Source organism: Ictidomys tridecemlineatus, chromosome 10 (genome assembly GCF_052094955.1).
Source record: "Ictidomys tridecemlineatus isolate mIctTri1 chromosome 10, mIctTri1.hap1, whole genome shotgun sequence".
In the NCBI taxonomy this organism is placed as follows: Eukaryota; Metazoa; Chordata; class Mammalia; order Rodentia; family Sciuridae; genus Ictidomys; species Ictidomys tridecemlineatus.
This window is the reverse complement of record NC_135486.1, coordinates 124182430-124199830: the sequence shown is the minus strand read 5'-3', so window position 1 is coordinate 124199830 and position 17401 is coordinate 124182430. Positions and strand designations below refer to the sequence as shown.

Below are 17401 nucleotides of genomic sequence, written 5' to 3'. Positions count from 1 at the left end.
ATGAGAGTAAGAAAAATGGTCCAGTCTTCACACCTGATCAAATATACACTGTGCTTTGGGTGAAGCTGTGATAGCAGCTGCCCATTCTGGTCTCAGAGCCTGGACAAAGGATCTGCACAAGATAGTGGCTGGAGATTGCAGCTTAAGGGACAGAGCAACTGAGTGCTAGGAACCAGGGAGAGATGACAATCAGGGTGTTTTCTGGCCCAAGGGGAAACTCTGTTTAGGAAGAGCAATCTCCATAAAGTTGAAGGCTTCCTCGCACCTCCCACACTGGGCCACTCTATTTGTGCAGCATGCAAAGCATGGAACAAGAACTTAGGTGGAAATCATGCCTCCTGAATTTTAGATAAGATTCCAAGGAAACACTGAACTTTATAAAAGCACTTCCCAGACAAGGCCCTAAGGCTTCACTGGCTGTTCATAGTCATGACTAGTGGCTCATGATGCCCAGGGCACTGTCCACACTCATTTTAAGGACAAGTCTCTTTTATCACATAAGGTTTTTATTGAACTCAAATTCAGGGGCTCCAAAGCCTGAGGAAGACAAGGCAGGCTGGGGTTTGCACTCAAGAGGCCCAGGCCCTACCCCAAGGCCCCAATCCCCACCCTACCTACCCTTTTAACCCCTTCCAAACTCAACAGGGTCTCAGCAGCTACCAATCTAAACTACCCCACTCTAATTAGCCCTCCCTTTCCCTCCCCCCCTCCCCATCTAGCACTTTGCCAAGCCAGGCACCCACTAAGGAGCATGCTGCTGAGGCCAGTTCTCTGCTGACCTCTTTCTGGATCTCTCCCAGTGCCTCCTGCTGCCTGTTTGGCCTCCCTCCAATCCCTCTTCATAGCCCATTTCCCATAAGTCTCTAGGGCATGTAACTTCCTGCACCCTGGCCCTCTTGTAGGATGCTCAATTCTTCCATTCTGCTTCAACCCTTCCACTAACCTCTTTAAAGGTTTCTCTAGCTCCCGGTCCCCTTCTCCTCTGCCCACCGCCTCCCCACCCCTGATGGGTCCCGGGTTAACGCCGGCCAGCCGCGTGGGTCCGCTGGTGGCGAATGAGGTCGGAGCTCTGAGAGAAGGCCTTTCCACAGTCATCGCACTTGTAGGGCCGCTCCCCGCTGTGGACCCGGTGATGCTGCAGCAGCGTGGAAGAGCGGCAGAAGCCCTTGCCGCACACGGCGCACCTGTAGGGCCGCTCGCCCGTGTGTGAGCGCTGGTGTTGAATCAGCGTGGAGGAGCGATTGAAGGTCTTGCCACAGTCGGGGCAGCTGTAGGTGCGGCCTGGCAGGTGGGTGCGGGCATGAATCGCCAACACAGAGCTTTGGCCAAAGCGCTTGCCGCACTCCGGGCACTTGAAGGGCTTCTCACGGGCGTGACTGCGGGCATGGGGGATAAGTGCCGACCGCTGGGAGAAGCTTTTGCCGCAGATGCCACAGCTGAAGGGCCTTTGCCCCGTGTGCACCCTCTGGTGGGTACGCAGGGACGAGTTCTGGCTATAGCACTTTCCGCACTCAGGGCAGCTGTAGGGCCGCTCGTGGCTGTGGGTGCGCTGGTGCCGCAGGAGGTAGGAGCTGTCGCCGAAGGCCTTTCCACAGTGGGGGCACTTGTAGGGCTTCTGGCCAGAGTGGGTGCGCTGGTGGCGAAGCAGGTAAGAGCTGTCAGCGAAGGCCTTGCCGCAACGGGGACACTTGTAGGGTCGCTCGCCCGTGTGGGTGCGCTGGTGTTTGATGAGGTCAGAGCTCTGGGAAAAGGCCTTGCTACAGACCTCACATTTATAGGGCTTCTCACCGGTATGGATGCGCTGGTGCTGGATGAGAGTGGAGCCCCGCCCAAAGCTCTTCCCGCAGATTCCACAGATGTTGGGCCGAGGGCCCTGCCCACCCCTGGCCCGGCCGCCCCGCCGGCCCCGAAGGGTCCCTGTCAGACCCAAGGGATTCTGGAGCATCTCAAATTGGGGTGTTGCCAGTAGGGCCCCCGTAGGCATTTCAAAAGGTGGCCCCAGGGCCAGGGCTCCTGTAGGCTGTTCCCCAAACCCCTGAGTGAAGGAGTCCAGGGGGTGAACTCCTAAGGGGATACTCAAGGAATTCTTTTCCTCTGGGTTCAGAAGCATCTCTGCACCTTCCTGGAATTTAGAACTTTCAGCCTCAAATTCGGGGCTTTGGGTTTTGAACCCAGGGTTCTGGGATTCAATTCCAGGGTTAGGGGGTTCATATTCCAGGCTCTGGGATTCATACCTGGGGCTCTGAGATTCAAATTCAGGGCTCTGGGATTCATAACCGGGGCTCTTGGGTTCATACCCAGGACTCTTGGGTTCATAGCCAGGACTCCGGGGTTCATAACCAGGGCTCTTAGGGTCATAGCCAGGGCTTTGGGGTTCATACCTAGGGCTCTGGGGTTCAAACTCAGGGCTCTGAGGATCTGATTCAGGACTTCTGGGTGCAAACTCGGGGCTTGGGGGCACAAACCCAGGGCTTCGGGACTCGAATCCCGGGCTTTCAGGCTCAAACCTGGGGCTTTGGGATTCAAACTCTGGGCTTTGTGGCTCAAACCCGGGGCTTTGGGGTTCAAGCCCAAAAGGTATCTCTTCAACTTCATAGTCCCCACTGCCTTCGTGCTGAGAAATTTCCTCTTCCTCATTCTCACTCGAGTTGCCTGCAGGGTCAAGAGAATTACAGAAAATCCAGATTGTGTGGGGACCTGGAAGGTCATTTGGTCCATTAGTTGCCACAAACCTCTCCCCGCGCCCCAAGCAGGGTCGCTGACCCTTTGGCAGGTGCTGAAATTCCCAACCCTTCAGAGAAGACCCAGAACATCCAGTCCCCAGCACCCCCCTACCAAGTCCCAGGTGTCCAAGGCCCCGACCCTCTTTCCCTCCCACGGACCAAAGCCCCTTCTCCCGCTCCCGGTACAATCCTCCGAGGAAAGGTCCCTCCCTCACCTTTGAGGGACCCTTCGGGGCTCCCCATTTCGTCAGGACTTTGCACATCCCGGGGCTCGAGACCCCACGGCGACGCCTCCCGCTCCATCCCCGCCAGCTCCCAGTGCAGCAGCGGTGGCGATGGTGAACGATCCTGAGACCCTGCCTGAGTGCCCTGGAACCTGGGCCCTCGCCACTCGCCTGCTCAGCGCCGCCGAGGGCACCCAGCTGCCCAGCCCTGGCCCCCGAGGCCGGACGTCTTGACCCTGGGCCTCTCCGGCCCGCCGAGCCCCTCCCCTACCCGCGGCCCCGCCCCCCTCCCAAGGTCTCGACTTGTCCCGTGGCCCTCACCAGCCCCCGCGCGTCGGGGCCTCGGAGATGAGGGGCTTCACGACTAACCCTGCCGCCCCTGGCCACCGCTCCCCGCCCGAGACCCCGCGGTCTGGCCCCCCGGCCCGGGGCTGGGCTGCGGCTCTCCGACCCCCTCCCCCCGCACAGGAAGTGTCCGTCCGCGGCCAGTTCCCCCCGCTGGCTAGCGGCGCGGCCTCTCTAGGAGCGGCTGGAGGTGGAAACTCGTTGGCATTAACCCTGGGCTGGATGGCCCCGGCGTTAGGGCGAGGGGAAACGCAGCGTGCTGGAGCCAGCGGAAGGGGCTAGGGCAGTTGTGTGCCTATATCCTGGGTCTCCGTCTGTCCACGGGCCTGTCTGTCGATCTCCCGAGCCCTGTGTCCCTCAGTGCGTGTGGCCAAGGGCGAGGCGACAAGCGAGACCAAGGTCAGCGAGAAGGAGCGACGCTTCCCGGCGCCAGCGGGGGCGGTGTCTAACTCCCCTCCCCTCCCAGGCCTTCGGGTCAGCTCCGGCCGCACCTCGGAATCCTAGACGGACTCCCCTTTGACCTCATCGCGGCTCTTGAGCCTGGGACTCCCTCGTCGAACTCCGTGTCCCCACCCCAGCGCGCCCACCCTCACTCCTCTTCGGCCCCCTCCCCATTCTTCCTAATCCACCCCTCTCCCCTACTGGGAAGGCTAGGATCGTTGCCAAGGAGACAGCCCCGCCTCCGGCTTCCAGAAGCACCTCCCCTAACTTCCCAAAGAGCTCAACGATTGGTCAATGTGGCTAGTGCATTCGCCGCCCCTCCTCCTCCGACTTCGGTGGCTGCCTTGGCGTGAATGGTCGCCAGGGAACCAGAGGCATCTTTATGATTGGCTGAAAGCACTCAGGCCGGTTGCACCTCTGTCCGCCAGAATTGCCCCGGGGGAGTGAGTAGGAGGGAGATGCCCGGCGCCTCGGCCCGTGCTTTCAAAACTTTTCCACCCCCATTTGCCCTCAATTATGTTTTATCTTTTTGAGGAATGAAAGCCAAGGGATGTGAGGATAGATACACTTCCTTACCCTCTCTCCCTGCAGTCCTTTCTCAGCGGTTTCCTTCTTCCCACAGGTTCTAAGCGCTGAAGGAACCAGTCCAGAGATCCTCCTGCAGAGAGGAAGCCTCTTTCTTTTTCATTACCCTGTCTCTTCCCTTTACTCTCCTCAAAGCCTGAATTTAACTCAATCCCTGGGAACCTTAGTCCCTGGTACCTGAATTTTCTCACAGGGAAGCAGGATTTCTTGCAGGGGAGGATGACAATGAAGAGTTCAGGAAGAGAATTGACAGACAGAACCACAGGACCCGTTTAAGTGATCTAAGAACTTTCTAGTCCTGTCTGGCTTGACTGGATGTTTGTGGAGGAAGAGAACCTGAGAATACTGCCTCAGGTATAGCTTTGAATGCAGAAGAAAGTGACCCTGAAAAGACAACTTAATATCATGCAATCTTGTCCTTTTTCTGCCCTTCTTGCTGAAACAAGTTAGGTAACATTCTTGACAATTAAGGAGCCAAATTGTCCTGTGTGAATGTTACAGTGGCCATAGATTGTGTGTTTTCTTGCCTAACCGAACAAATAAAGGTAAGAAACTTGTTGGGAAGAAAGATGGCATCTTCCAATATTCCTGAAAAGAGATGAGAACAATTATTTAGATAATACCAAGTGGTAATGATAAATTCCTTCTTAAGATTGGGAGCCATCTTGCACAAAGGCATGAAAAGCTAATTTCGCTATAAATTACTGCGATTTCTAAACTTGCTTGGAATGCCTGCCCTTTCCTTGAACTCACCGGAGCTTGGCTTTCCCTGACCAGATAACAACTCTCTCTCAAGCTCTAATGGCCCTCATAAATTCTGATGTTGGGGCCAACTAAAATATTAACTAGCCTTTGTGTTATGCTTGTCAAAATTTTGTTATTTGTAAGTTCTCAAACCCCCCTTTGTATAACTTTCTGTGTTATAAAGCTGTGCTCCTTAGAAAGCTGTGGAGCTATCTTCTGTTCCCACAGTTTTGGGGAGAGACAGCCCGGCCAGTCAAAATTATAAGCTTGCTTTAATTTGATTTAAATTAGAGTCGGTGGTCCTTTCTTTGCATCATGGTCTAACAATAAAAGACTGGAGAGAGGGCTGGGGTTGTAGCTCAGTGGCAGTGCGCTTGCCTTGCATGCGTGAGGCCCTGGGTTCGATCCTCAGCACCACATAAAAATATTGTGTCCTTCTACAACTTAAAATTAAAAAAAAAAAAGACTAGAGAGAGAGACTTACAAATAGAATTACAGATCTTTTCACAGTGAAGTTAAGGCACCTTTCTGCCCTCCAGGGAAACAGCAACCAGTTCTATGCTTCTGTCCTATCACAATATCTGTTTGTTCTAAAATCTTTGGTAAGAGTGATATGTGTGGTGCATCACTAGAGAGCACACATAGCCAGAACACCCTACAAAGTGCACTGATTGTGGGAAGAGCTATACATGAGGCCACCTCTTGTCCCCAAAGCACGAACACAGGTAAGAAACAAAAGTTTCCTTTACAACTTTTCTCTGACTTCTAACTTGTTTATTCACCAGAAGATTCACAGAAGAGCAACCAAATTCTACAAAATGTGTGGCAGGTCCTCCAGCCACAGCTCTGACACAGTCCATTGCCTGCATTCTTCTTATCATGAGTCACAAACCCAAAGTGTGGCAGAAGTCAGCCCAGGACTTCCAGCTGCTCTGGCACCAGCATTTCCATAGGGAAATTCAGCCACCTTTGTCCCTAGAGGAAAAGAGTGGCTGACTTCCAGTTCACCTCCCCCAACACTGGGTCCTGTCTATGCAAAGGGCCTTCAACAACGGGTATCCAGCCTCCACTTGCCACACACCCACAGAGTGAGAAGTTCTAGCAGATGGTGCAGTCCCCTCTGATAAGTAAGGGTTAAACTTCACTGCAAGGTATAGAAAACTTAGGAGTCCACTGGACTTGTTCTACCACTGTCCATAGTGAGGAACCCTGTGCACGTTCTGAGCTGAGTGGCCACCTTGTCCACTCAGGGTAAAGGAGCCTGGGGCAGAACCATTCAGTTTAGGGACAAAGTATTAGACAACATTTCAGGGCCCATGCTAGAAAGAGCTTCTCAATGTGTGAAGGAATTCTGCGTGAACTATCTCTTCCTGCAAGCAAAAGACAAGTCCTCTAAAAGGCCTCTGTCAGGCATGAGAAGAGATGCCCCAATATAGTCAACATGATTTGAGGTGCCCAGGAGAGACCAGCTAAGGCACCAGAAAAATAAAATGTGGTCTTTGTACCAGGGCAGGTCATCCCCTGGCCTGACACATTTGGGACAGACCCTGGAACCAGCCACTATTCTTGCAAAACTAAAAACAGTGAGGGGCTTGGGATGCAGTTGATGGTAGGGTGCTTGCTCACTTAGCATATACAAAATTCCTTTTAAGTGATCTAAGAACTCTCCAGTCCTGTCTGGCTGAGAAGAAGAGAATCCAAGAATACTGCCCCAGGTATAGTTTTGAATGCTGAAGAAAGTGACCCTGGAAAGACAAGTTCAATCTCCAGCACCACCTCAAAAAAAAAAAAAAAGTAATTGGAAAATGACCTTTTGTTCAGAGTAGTTCTCTTGAACTTTAGCAGGCATAAAATTCCATCCCTGGAGATTCCGATTCAATAGGCTAGAGGCAGAGCTCAGAGCCAGGGAGCTTGCTACATTTTTAAAAAGTCACCCCCATGTGATAATTGTGACAGGGATCCCTTATTTTGGAAATATAATCGGTCCTCTGTATCTGTGGGTTCTGCATCCACTAATTTGACCAAATGTAGATTTTAAATATTTGGGAAAAAAATACATCTGTTTTTGTTTTGAATATGTATAGACTTTTTTTGGTCTTGTCAGTATTCTCCACACAATAAAGTATAACTGTTTATGTAGTACTTGTTGTATTAGGTATTTAAGTAATCTAGAGATGATTTAAAGTATACAGGCAGATGTGTGTAGGTTATATGCAAATACTACACCATTTTATACAGGGGACTGGAGCATTTGTGGATTTCAATATCTATGGGGATCCTGGAACCAATTCCCCAACAACTGTACTGGCCTAGAGCAAGGTTTAGCTTCTTTGGATCATAAATTTCTTTATGTGTCCTATTCCTAGAAAGACAAATGTTCTGAGGAATTTTAGGGGGTCTTTGGAATTCAAGCTCTTACCTGCCCTTATTTTAAGTGGTCTGGTCAAGCTAGGGGTGAGTGATGTGGCTGTAGTTTTTACTTCTCACCCTGGTTGGCTTTTCACAGAGGGCTTATCTTGTCTAGTGCTGACAAGTGTTTCTTCCAATGCACCTGTGAAACCCTGGGTAACCCCTCAACTCAAGATGTTGAGGCAGAGCACATTTGAGGCCAGCCTTAGTAATTTAGCAAATCCCTAAGCAATTTAGCAAGATTGTATCTCAAAATTAAAAAAAAAAATAGGGCTGGGGATGTGGCCCTGTGGTAAAGCACTGTTGGGTTCAATTCCTAGTAAAAACAAAACTAAACAACACCTCTTCCTTGTTTAAATTGTTTCTGAAGCTGAGCCTCAAAGACCCACAAAAGCAGAAAAGGGAGCCCTACTTTTGGTGGAAGTATTAGTGCCAAGAAATGAGCAGCTGAGAATAAAATGGGACTGAGGCCCAAGGGTTTCATGACCCTAAAGACTTGATTAAACAGTGGAAAATCGTGTCATGAGGGCAGGAAGCAGAGGAGTTGAGTCTGGTTTCTTTCTCAGTTGAGCCCTGAGCAAGCTTTGCAAACTTCAAAGCACTCAAACATGTTTAAGTTGCAATTATGGCACCTTTAATTGGCAAGCTGAGGGCAGGGGCCAGATCTGGCTTGAATCTGAGCTGAGAACTGGTGTTGCAAACTGGGATTTCCCCAGGCAGCACTGAGCCCCAGGGAGGGGCTGGGGCTGTAAACTGGGAATTAAAATCTGGTTTAAAGGTAGCTCCTACTGCCAAGGTGCCTCTTCTCACCTCCGGTTCCCCTTGTGATAAGGTGACACATAAAACAATCCTCCCCAGAAAAGGTTAGGATTAGGAAGACCCTAATGGAGTCAGATTTGAAGATTAGGTGGGTAGAGTTCATTACTTCACCAGAACAGTGCCTTTTCTCCAAATTTTCTACCTTTTCAGAAGTTTCTTGAAGTTGACAGGCCTGCTTTCTTCCTCTCAATCACAGGGCTAAGACAGGTGAACAAGCAAGTGCACACAGGATAGCTACGACATAAGCCCTTGTCATGACTCCATGAAGTGAAGGGTCTTCCTGACCAGGGAAGTCAGGGTTCACCCATGCTGGCTGTTCCCTGCCACATGCATGAGGCTGGACTTGAACCACAAAGGAATTGGTGGTAGATGGGTAATGGAGTCACAGGGCGATCAGGAAAAGTTTCTGCAAAGCTTGGAAACAGATGGTACAGTTCCTTCATAATGCCACATGGCTTCTGACCCCATCCCCCTTTGTTCATTATGGCAGGTACCAAAAGAATGAAGATGCAAGATTTGCTTTTGTTGATTTGCAACTCTCATCTTGGGCTGGGTTTTCTCTTGCCTGAGTCTGTCACATGGCTGTTCTCTAAGGCCCATCTTATAACTGGGATCAACTATCCCCAACCAGGTCAGTGCCTGGGTGTTATCACAAGGAACAGACAGATGCCTCTAAACCCTGACAAGTTGGCAAGGAACACATGAATGGTATGGTGAAAATGTCAACAGTCAGGCACAGTGTGTACATCTGTAGTCCCAGCTACTCTGCAGGCTGGGGCAGAAGATTGCTTGAGCCCAGGAGTTCAGGGCCAGCCTGGACAATATAGTGATACCATATCTCCCAATCCCAGTGGCTTCGGAGGCTGAGGCAGGAGGATTGCCAGTTCAAAGCCAGCCTCAGCAACTTAGCAAGGTCCTAAGCAATTAGCAAGATCCTGTCTCTAAATAAAATATTTAAAAGGGCTAGTGATTTGGCTCAGTGGTTAAGTGCCCCTGGGTTCAATCCCTGGTACCAAAAAAAAAAAAAAAAAGGACAGTTAAGAACCTTGGAGTTTCACTGTGAATGTGTGACGTTGGGGGCAGGGTGCGTAGCCTCACCTGATCCCAATGTCCCCAATTGCAAAGGGTCAAGAAAAATAAATCTTCAATTAAAAAGTGTGAGGAGGGCTGTGGATATAGCTCAGTTGTAGAGTGCTTGCCTTGCATGCACAAGGCCTGGGTTCAATCCCCAGAACCACACACACACACATAATAATAATAATAATAATAATAATAATAATAATAATAATAATAATAAAGTGTGAGGAGGCCTTCTAGGGTAGCTAAGAAGGCTTGAGCCCAAGGGTTTCTCAAAAAGGTCCAAGGAGGACTAGGAAGAAATCTCGGGGCCTTCCCCTTCAAAACCAGGACCTGCCAGGTGTGGTGGCACATGCCTACAATCCCAGTGACTATGGAGGCTGAGGTAGGAGGCTCAAAAGTTCAAGGCCATTCTCAGCAACTTACTAAGGCTCCAATCAACTTAGCAAGACCCAGCCTCAAAATAAAAAATAAGGGGCTGGGGATGTGGCTCAAGCGGTAGCGCGCTGGCTTAGCATGCATGCGGCCCGGGTTCGATCCTCAGCACCACATACAAACGAAGATGTTGTGTCCGCCAAGAACTAAGAAAAAAATAAATAAATGTTAAAATTCTCTCTTTCTCTCTCTGTCCCCCCATCTCTCTCACTCTCTCTTTAAAAAAAAAATAAAATAAAAAATAAAAAAGGGCTGGAGATGTGGTTCAGTGGTTAACACTCCTGGATTCAATCTGTGGTACCAAAACCAAAACCAAAAAACCAGGAGCTGCTGATCACCTGAGAGTGGTACTGTGGCATGGCAGATGTCACACTTGGTTTGATTCGGCCCTTACTGCCTCATCCCGACTAGGCTGTCTCCTTCAAGCAACATGCTTCCTTTCCTAGGCTGTTAAAAGAGTGAAATGAATTTATGGACGAGATAGTACTCTGTAAACCATAAAACAGGAGAGAGGCAGAGATCTGATACAATCCTTGCTGTTACTTCCCACTTGCCACATTCTCCCATATATACTCATTCCTATTCAAGAAAACCCAAACACTGTAGACCTTGGTTTGTAAACTCAAATGACTCCTTGGGGGCTCAGCAGGTCCAGAGGGAGAAGACCTGCTTTGTCAAAGACATTGATTGGTTCAAGAAACAATTTACTTTATCTTTTTGGTTTAAGAAAAACACTGAAAACACTAAAAAGCAAGCCATGGTTAATGGCTTATCAGCTGTCAGGAGCTGATAAGGAGTGTGGGCTGTGCTTATAGAGAGCTCTGGCTTCACTGAGAAAGCAGCTGTTGATCTGCTTCTGCCAGCTATGGTTTAATGGGAACTTAGGTTAGGTCAACTTGCCAAATCTTTGGACTTTTCAAGAGAAGCCAGAAACCTAGATTTTTGTGTGAAATACCCCGATTTTTATTATCATTATTATGTGGTGCTGGGGATTGAAACTAGAACTTTGCCCATGCTAGCCCTTTTCAATTTTTTGTTTGAGACAGGGTCTCCCTAACTTACTGAAGCTGTCCTCAAACTTGCAATCCTCTTGCCTCAGCCTCTTGAGATTTAAAAATCTTGGGTTGCTAATTTATAACACTGAAAATGCTGCCTGGGTCAGCCCTGATTCAAGATGCAGCCATGAGTTTTAATTTCCACATTAAAGAGACAATTGGTCAAACAAGGTTCTTTCTGACTTCAATCCTCTTGATACTTCTGAGCTGAAAAACTGCCTTTTTTCCCCCAGAGGGAGGTCCAGTGAGGGTTATACAGCCCTACCTCAAATGAGAGGGGGAGAGCTTCTAGAACCTGGGGAGCAGGGAGCAATGCATCAGCAGATGAAGCTGGTGAGGCCTGTAAGACCATCCTCAGTCCCCAGGTTCAGCTTTTAATTACAAATTCTGTGACTTCCCTGGAGGTCACCAGAGAAGTTCATGCCCCAGAGCTCATCTGGGGCTTCAGACTAGGTCTAGATCTTCACCCTCTGCCTGTTCCCCACACTCCTGGAATATCTCTGGATAAAGCTGAAAGCTTACAGGTGGGTCCAGGTCCCCTGGGCCAGGATCCAGGGTCACAAGCAACCCACTAGCCCCCCGACCCCTGCGGACCCCAGCTCCTGGCCGATGGACCCACTGATGCTTGGCCATGGCTGACTTCTGGCCAAAGCACCTGCCACACTGAGGGCAGGGGTAGGGTCGCTCGCCACTATGGGTACGCCTATGGGCTGCCATTTCAGAGCTCTGCCGGAAACATCGCCCACAGTCTGGGCATGGGTAGGGCTTCTCGCCTGTGTGGGTGCGCAAATGGCGCCGAAGGTCTGAGGCGTGGGCAAAGGCCCGGCCACAGTCTGCGCAGGGGAAAGGGGTCTTGCCGCTGTGCACCCGCTGATGCTGGTGAAGGGCAGAGCTCTGGCTGAAGCAGCGGCCACAGTCAGCACAGCGGTAGGGCTTCTCGCCGGTGTGGACGCGCAGGTGGGTAGTGAGGGCGGAGCGCTGCGTGAAGGCCCGGCCACAGTCGGGGCAGCGGTGGGGCCGCTCCCCTCGGTGGATGGCCCGGTGCTTACTCAGGGAGGAAGCCCGGCCAAAGCCCTTGCCACAGTCAGGGCAGCAGAAGGGCTTCTCTCCTGTGTGGGTGTAGAGATGCTCCACCAGTGTGGAGCGCCAGGCGAAACTCTTGCCGCAAACATAGCAGCCATGACGTTGATCTGCTCGTGGGACAGATGGGTGGGCACGGAGCGGAGGGCGACCCCGGTGACGGACCTTGGACCGCCTCTCTGACCCAGAAAGGAACCCAGCTGAAGATGGTTGGGGGACCTTCTGCCCAGGAATTCCAGAATCCACAGAAAGTGTCTTCTCCAGCGCTTCTGGCTCTTCCCTTTCCCTTTTTATTTCCTTGTTTCTGGAATCTGATGGAAGACAAGGGCAAGAGCTCAGACTCAGGCTCATCCTAGTCCTTGAATCCCACACCCTGCACAGTGACACGCCTCTCAGATACACCACTTTCTGGACCCACGGCTGTCTCTGGGACTTAGTGAAGAATGGGCAGAGGATCTTGAATGAACACCTTTCATCAGCTTTAGGGACAGAAAGGAGGGGAGGGAAGAGCAGTATATTGTCCCTCAGGGATAGGGAAATGGCACTTGGGGACAGGAGAAGTACCATTTGGACTGGATCAAGAAAGATGAATGGATGCTTATGGATGTTCCCAGAGGCAGAAACAGCTTAAAGAAAGGCATGAATGAGGCCAGCAATGACAAAGTAATCGAGGCTGAGCCCTTGAAGAACTAAAGAAATACAGCAATAAAAGCCAAGAGAAAATGAACTGCAACACACAGGTAGTAGAGAAGCCAGAGTAATGATGTGTGTGTGTGGGGGGGGGGGGTAGCAACAGAGCTTAGTGACCAAATAGGTGTGAGAGCTCAAAGGAGTGGAGACAGGTGGGCCCAGCCGCCTCTTTCTAGGCTGAGTCCAAAAGCCAGGCCGGGGCCAGGAATGATGGTTTCGGCTGAGACGCAATTCTGGGAAGAAAATGCTAAGCAGGTAAGTCCCCTTGAGCCTGAGTACATATTTACCTGTATCTGTTTCTGTTGGGCACTTGGCGACCTCGGGATCCTGGGCATCCGGATGCCACAGTTCGGCCTCTTCCTCCACCCAGGAGATGAGCGCTGGCTTGGTGCCTCCGCCTCCTGGGAAAAAAGAACGCAAACCCCGCGTTGTGGAGAGGCCACCCCACACTGTCCCGACTTCCCCGACCTGGGGCCTCCCACTCCGCGGGCAGAGTCCAGGGTACAGGGGGCATGTGGGCGCCGGCGGGCAGGCAGGGCTCTCACCGAGAGCGCTCAGGTGGAGGTAGGTCTCGCGCATCACGTCCCGGTACAGCGCCCTTTGCGACGGCCGCAGGCACCCCCACTCCTCCAGGGAGAAGTACACGGCCACGTCCGCGAAGCTCACGGCCCCGGGCTCCCCGCACTCGGTCCCGGCCCCATTCGGTTCCCGGGCCGGGACAGGAGCCAGAGGCGGCGCCATGGAAACTGCCAGCTCCGGCGACAGGCCAGCCACCTCCCCCTACCGAACCTGGCTCTGCCGAGCGTCCCGGGCTTAAGAACGCCTCCCCAGCCCGGGCTCAGGGTTCGGAGGGCCGGAATTAGGACCCAGACAGGGCAAGACCGGGCCTCTCCTGGGCCCACTGGAGTGGATGAGAACTGAGAGCGACGGATACATAATCAGAACCGGGAGATGCCTTCATAAAAATGGCGGCAACACGGCCTCTCGAACTTTGCTCCCACGCCGTCATGCCCACGGTGATGCCAGCCGGGTATTTCCCCGACGCTTTGTCTTCCAGCCCTCATCCAAAATGGCCGCGGCGGCTGCAAGTGCCAGTCCGAGAACCCTCCGCGCGCCCCTGGGCCGGGTGGGCTAGGACTCCGCGAGCGGAGGGCGGAGCTGCTGCCCTATCGGGGTTCAGGCCGGGTCCCTTGCGGAGAGTCGCTGCGGGCCCGAACTGATGATCGCTGTGCTTTTGGGGTTGGGAAGTTAGTTTGCTTTTCTGGGCCGTTCTTGTTGTGTTATTAGCTCAAAATTGTATGATAGCAGCCATTTCTCAATGTTGACAGTTAAAAATTAAAAAAAAAAAAAAAGATAAAAGAGAATCTTTTCTATTGGAAACTTGTTCAAGACTAAAATTCTGGGCACACTAGGTAATGGGGCCACTAGCGAGCCTAGCCTAGTGTCTCAGAAAGGACAGAAGAACCCTCTTGTGCAAGCTGATACTCCCCCCACCTTCCCTGCAGGACCCACCTTTACAGGTCGACTGCCTTCCTGGCTAGGCCTGGATGTCATTCAAGCACCTGGAATTCCACATGCCTCAAAATGATCTCTTAGAGAATGGGTATGGCTCAATGGTAGAGGGTTTGACGGTATGTGTGCCACTCTGGGTTCCATTGTTAAACCTTAATGTAAAGAAAAGATCACCCACTCCAATTTAAATCAAATTAAAGCAAGCTTGCAATTCCCATCAGCCCAGGCTGTCTCTCCCAAAACCCATGGGAATAGAAGACAGCCCTCCAGCTCTCTAGGATCGAAGTTTTATAGCACCAAAAAGTTGCAAAAGAGGAGTGTCTTGAGAACTTACAGATAATAGGATTTTGACAAGCATAATACAAAGGCAGATAATAATTTAATGGTCTAAATGGTTCAGCACTTAAGGAGTAAATTTAGATCCCAACATCAGAATTTATGAGGCCACTAGAGTTTCAGAGAGGGTGGTTATCTGGCCAGGGAAAGCCAGAATTTATGAGGCGCCACTAATGTTTCAGAGAGGGTTGTTATCTGGTCAGGGAAAGCCAGGCATGGGTGAGTTCAAGGCACAGGCAGGTATTCCAAGCAAGTTTAGAAATCGCAGTAATTTATAGTAAAGCCGAAATTAACTTTTCATGCCTTTGTGACGAGATGGCTCCCAATCTTAAGAGAGAATTAGACTGGGTTTATCAGCATCCCCAATACTGCAAAAAGCAAAAACAAAGTAAACTGACAAACTGAACTCACTTTCTTTCCCAAGCACACTCCCAACCTCAGGTCTTCTATTTAAACAAGTGTCACCATCTCTAACCCTAAAACTCCCTCTTGTTTATTTCTTAAAATATTTTTTGTAGTTGTAGATGGACAGAATGCCTTTAGTTATTTATTATGTGGTGCTGAGGATCAAACCCAGTGCCTCACATGTGCTAGACAAGTGCTCTGCCATTGAGCTACAGCCCCAGCCCTCCCTCTCATTTATTGACTGCCAGCTCTGCTCCCACATGCCTTCATACATACCCTGCCCTAGGGAGACTTGGTATTTTTCTCTGGGCAGGCTAAATCAATCACAGCATTTCAAGTGCTTCATGAGAAGACTTCATCTCTTCAACAAGTCTGCTGTGAAGCTTTCACCTGACACTTTGCTTAGTGGATGCTTTTCTCCACACCCAGGGTAGCTGGGCAAATAAAGAGTTGATCACAGCAGACGGAGGAGGAGACAAAAGAGCTTGGGCAGGGAAGACTGACTGAAGAGTGGGCTGGAAAGGGTGAGGGTGTAGAGTTGCTCCCAAGGGTCTACACCCCAGCCCTGGTTCTCCCAGTCTCTCAGGCCCCAGAAGGACACAGAGAACATTGAAAACTTCCCTTAAGAGCAATGGCATTTTGTCACCTCTCAGTGCCCACTCCCTGAGTGACTCATCACCCACAGGACTAGGAAGACTTATGGGGGGTCTGGACCCTTCTAGGGAAGAACCAGGAGCAGAGTTCTGGAGGTGAGCCCCTAAGGGCCATGGGACCACAACATTGGGTCCCCCAGTAAGCCTCTGACTGAAGTATGGCCCACTAAAGGAAGACATCAAAACACTGCTCCAATGTTACTCCCTGTGGTAGAAACAGGTGCTACAGGCAAAAGGTCACTCCATTCAGTACCAACTGGGCCAGACTGAACATTTTGGCAAATCATGACTACACTTGGGAACAGCCATGAGGTTGCTGGGTGAGTGCCAGGTGTTTGAAACCTGGCACAGATTGAGGGTTTGGGAAAGGTTTGAGATACAGAGCGCCTTGGCTAGAGCCTCAGAAACCACATCAGTGTCTCTTGAGCCCAAGGGCTCATGACAACTCCCAACTAGCTCCCTTGCTGGCCTCTTCTAAATGTATCTTTTTTTTTTTTCTGAGTGGCTACTCAGAAAGAAACAAAGTAGTTCTTTTTTAAACAAAGATTTTAAAAAAAAATCTATCTTCCATTCCACACCCTGCTCTGGGACCTCCCCAAGGGTTACTTACATTTAGGTAACAGCATCAAACTTCATAACAGCAGAAGGATTCAGATGGGTAGCTAGCCCCTGGGAGCCACCAGACCCCTGAACTATGCTGGGCAATTGAGGGGCTTACCAGGTAGGGCCAATCATACATTTTAGGATGGATCATAGGAGCAACTATTACAGTGCTTAGGGAAGTGGAGATGGAAAGGTGTAACACCTCCAACCTAAATTTGAATTCACACTCTTGCCACTGACCTCAAGTTTGAATGATTCATATAGTGTGGCCTGATCATGGTACCACTGGATGCCTCAAAGCCAATTACATGAAGGTCAAAATCTCAGGCTCTAATGTGTGTTAGAAATTCAGGTCAGCAGAAATTAGTAACACTGGCAGCAAAGAATATGTAGATGATGTTTCTTGCTCAACAGAACATCCTCTCTTCTAGCTGGAACCAGTACACTGTCCCTACTGGCTTTCAGGTTTCTGCCTTCCTATTGATCCTGAGTATCTGTGCCTCACAGCTGGGATTCTTCCTTCACCCAAGAGATGAAGGTGGTTTGGGGTCTAAGAATCCTGGGGAAAACACTCATTACTCAAGAAACCTATCCTAAGATTACCTGTGCATAGCGGAGCATGGTTGCACATGCTTATAATCCCAGCAACTCCAGAGGCTAAGGCAGGAATTCGAGGCCAGCTGGGGCAATTTAGCAAGGCCCTAAGCAACTTAGTGAGACCGGTTCAAAATAAAAAATAAAAAGGGCTGGGGATGTGACTCTGTGGTTAAACTCCCCTGGGTTCAATCCCTGGTACCACTCCGCCCCCGACCAAAACTACCTGTGTACTAATTGAATGAAAGTGGAGCATCTCTTCCATTCAGGGCAGATGTTCTGCGTGTTGGAGTCACTGTTGAATCAAAATGAAGTTTCTGCTCTAAGTTTACAATAAGCTGAGGGAGAGAGACACCAGGTATGAGTTTCGCTGGCACAAGTTTCTAGAAGATCTTCTGGGCAGATTGTATAGAACTTCATGACTATACAAAAAAGACACAGAGCCATGGTTCTGAGTAGGGTTCTAGCATAGGGTAGAAGGGATTCATAAGACCCCACCACCACCACCAATATTGAACTGAGGGCGCTCTACCACTGAACTATATCCTCAGTCCTTTTTTTCATTTTTTGAAACAGGGCCTTGCTAAATTGCTGAGGCTAGCCTTGGACCTGAATGCTCTTGCCTCATTTGAGAGCACTGAAGGATGAGTTAAATTTGGAGGTGTAACCTA

General features: G+C 50.5%; 1 protein-coding gene across 2 annotated transcripts; it reads right to left on the bottom strand.

Moving 5' to 3' along the window:
• Positions 1–488: 488 nt before the first annotated feature.
• LOC101959909 (zinc finger protein 768) lies at positions 489–13709 on the bottom strand. Of its 2 annotated transcripts, XM_013357861.4 has the most exons (5): positions 13173–13709; positions 12915–13028; positions 11604–12248; positions 9055–9062; positions 489–1837 (listed from the first exon to the last, which is right to left on the bottom strand). In XM_013357861.4, the coding sequence occupies exons 1-5, from the start codon at positions 13366–13368 to the stop codon at positions 1019–1021; spliced, it is 1782 nt and encodes a 593-aa protein (XP_013213315.3). In that variant the 5' UTR covers positions 13369–13709; the 3' UTR covers positions 489–1018. The 2 variants fall into 2 exon arrangements, with proteins under 2 accessions (XP_013213315.3, XP_040133079.1); XM_040277145.2 differs by lacking the exons at positions 9055–9062; positions 11604–12248; positions 12915–13028; positions 13173–13709 and adding an exon at positions 2939–3753 and having other exon boundaries at positions 489–2652.
• Positions 13710–17401: the final 3692 nt, after the last annotated feature.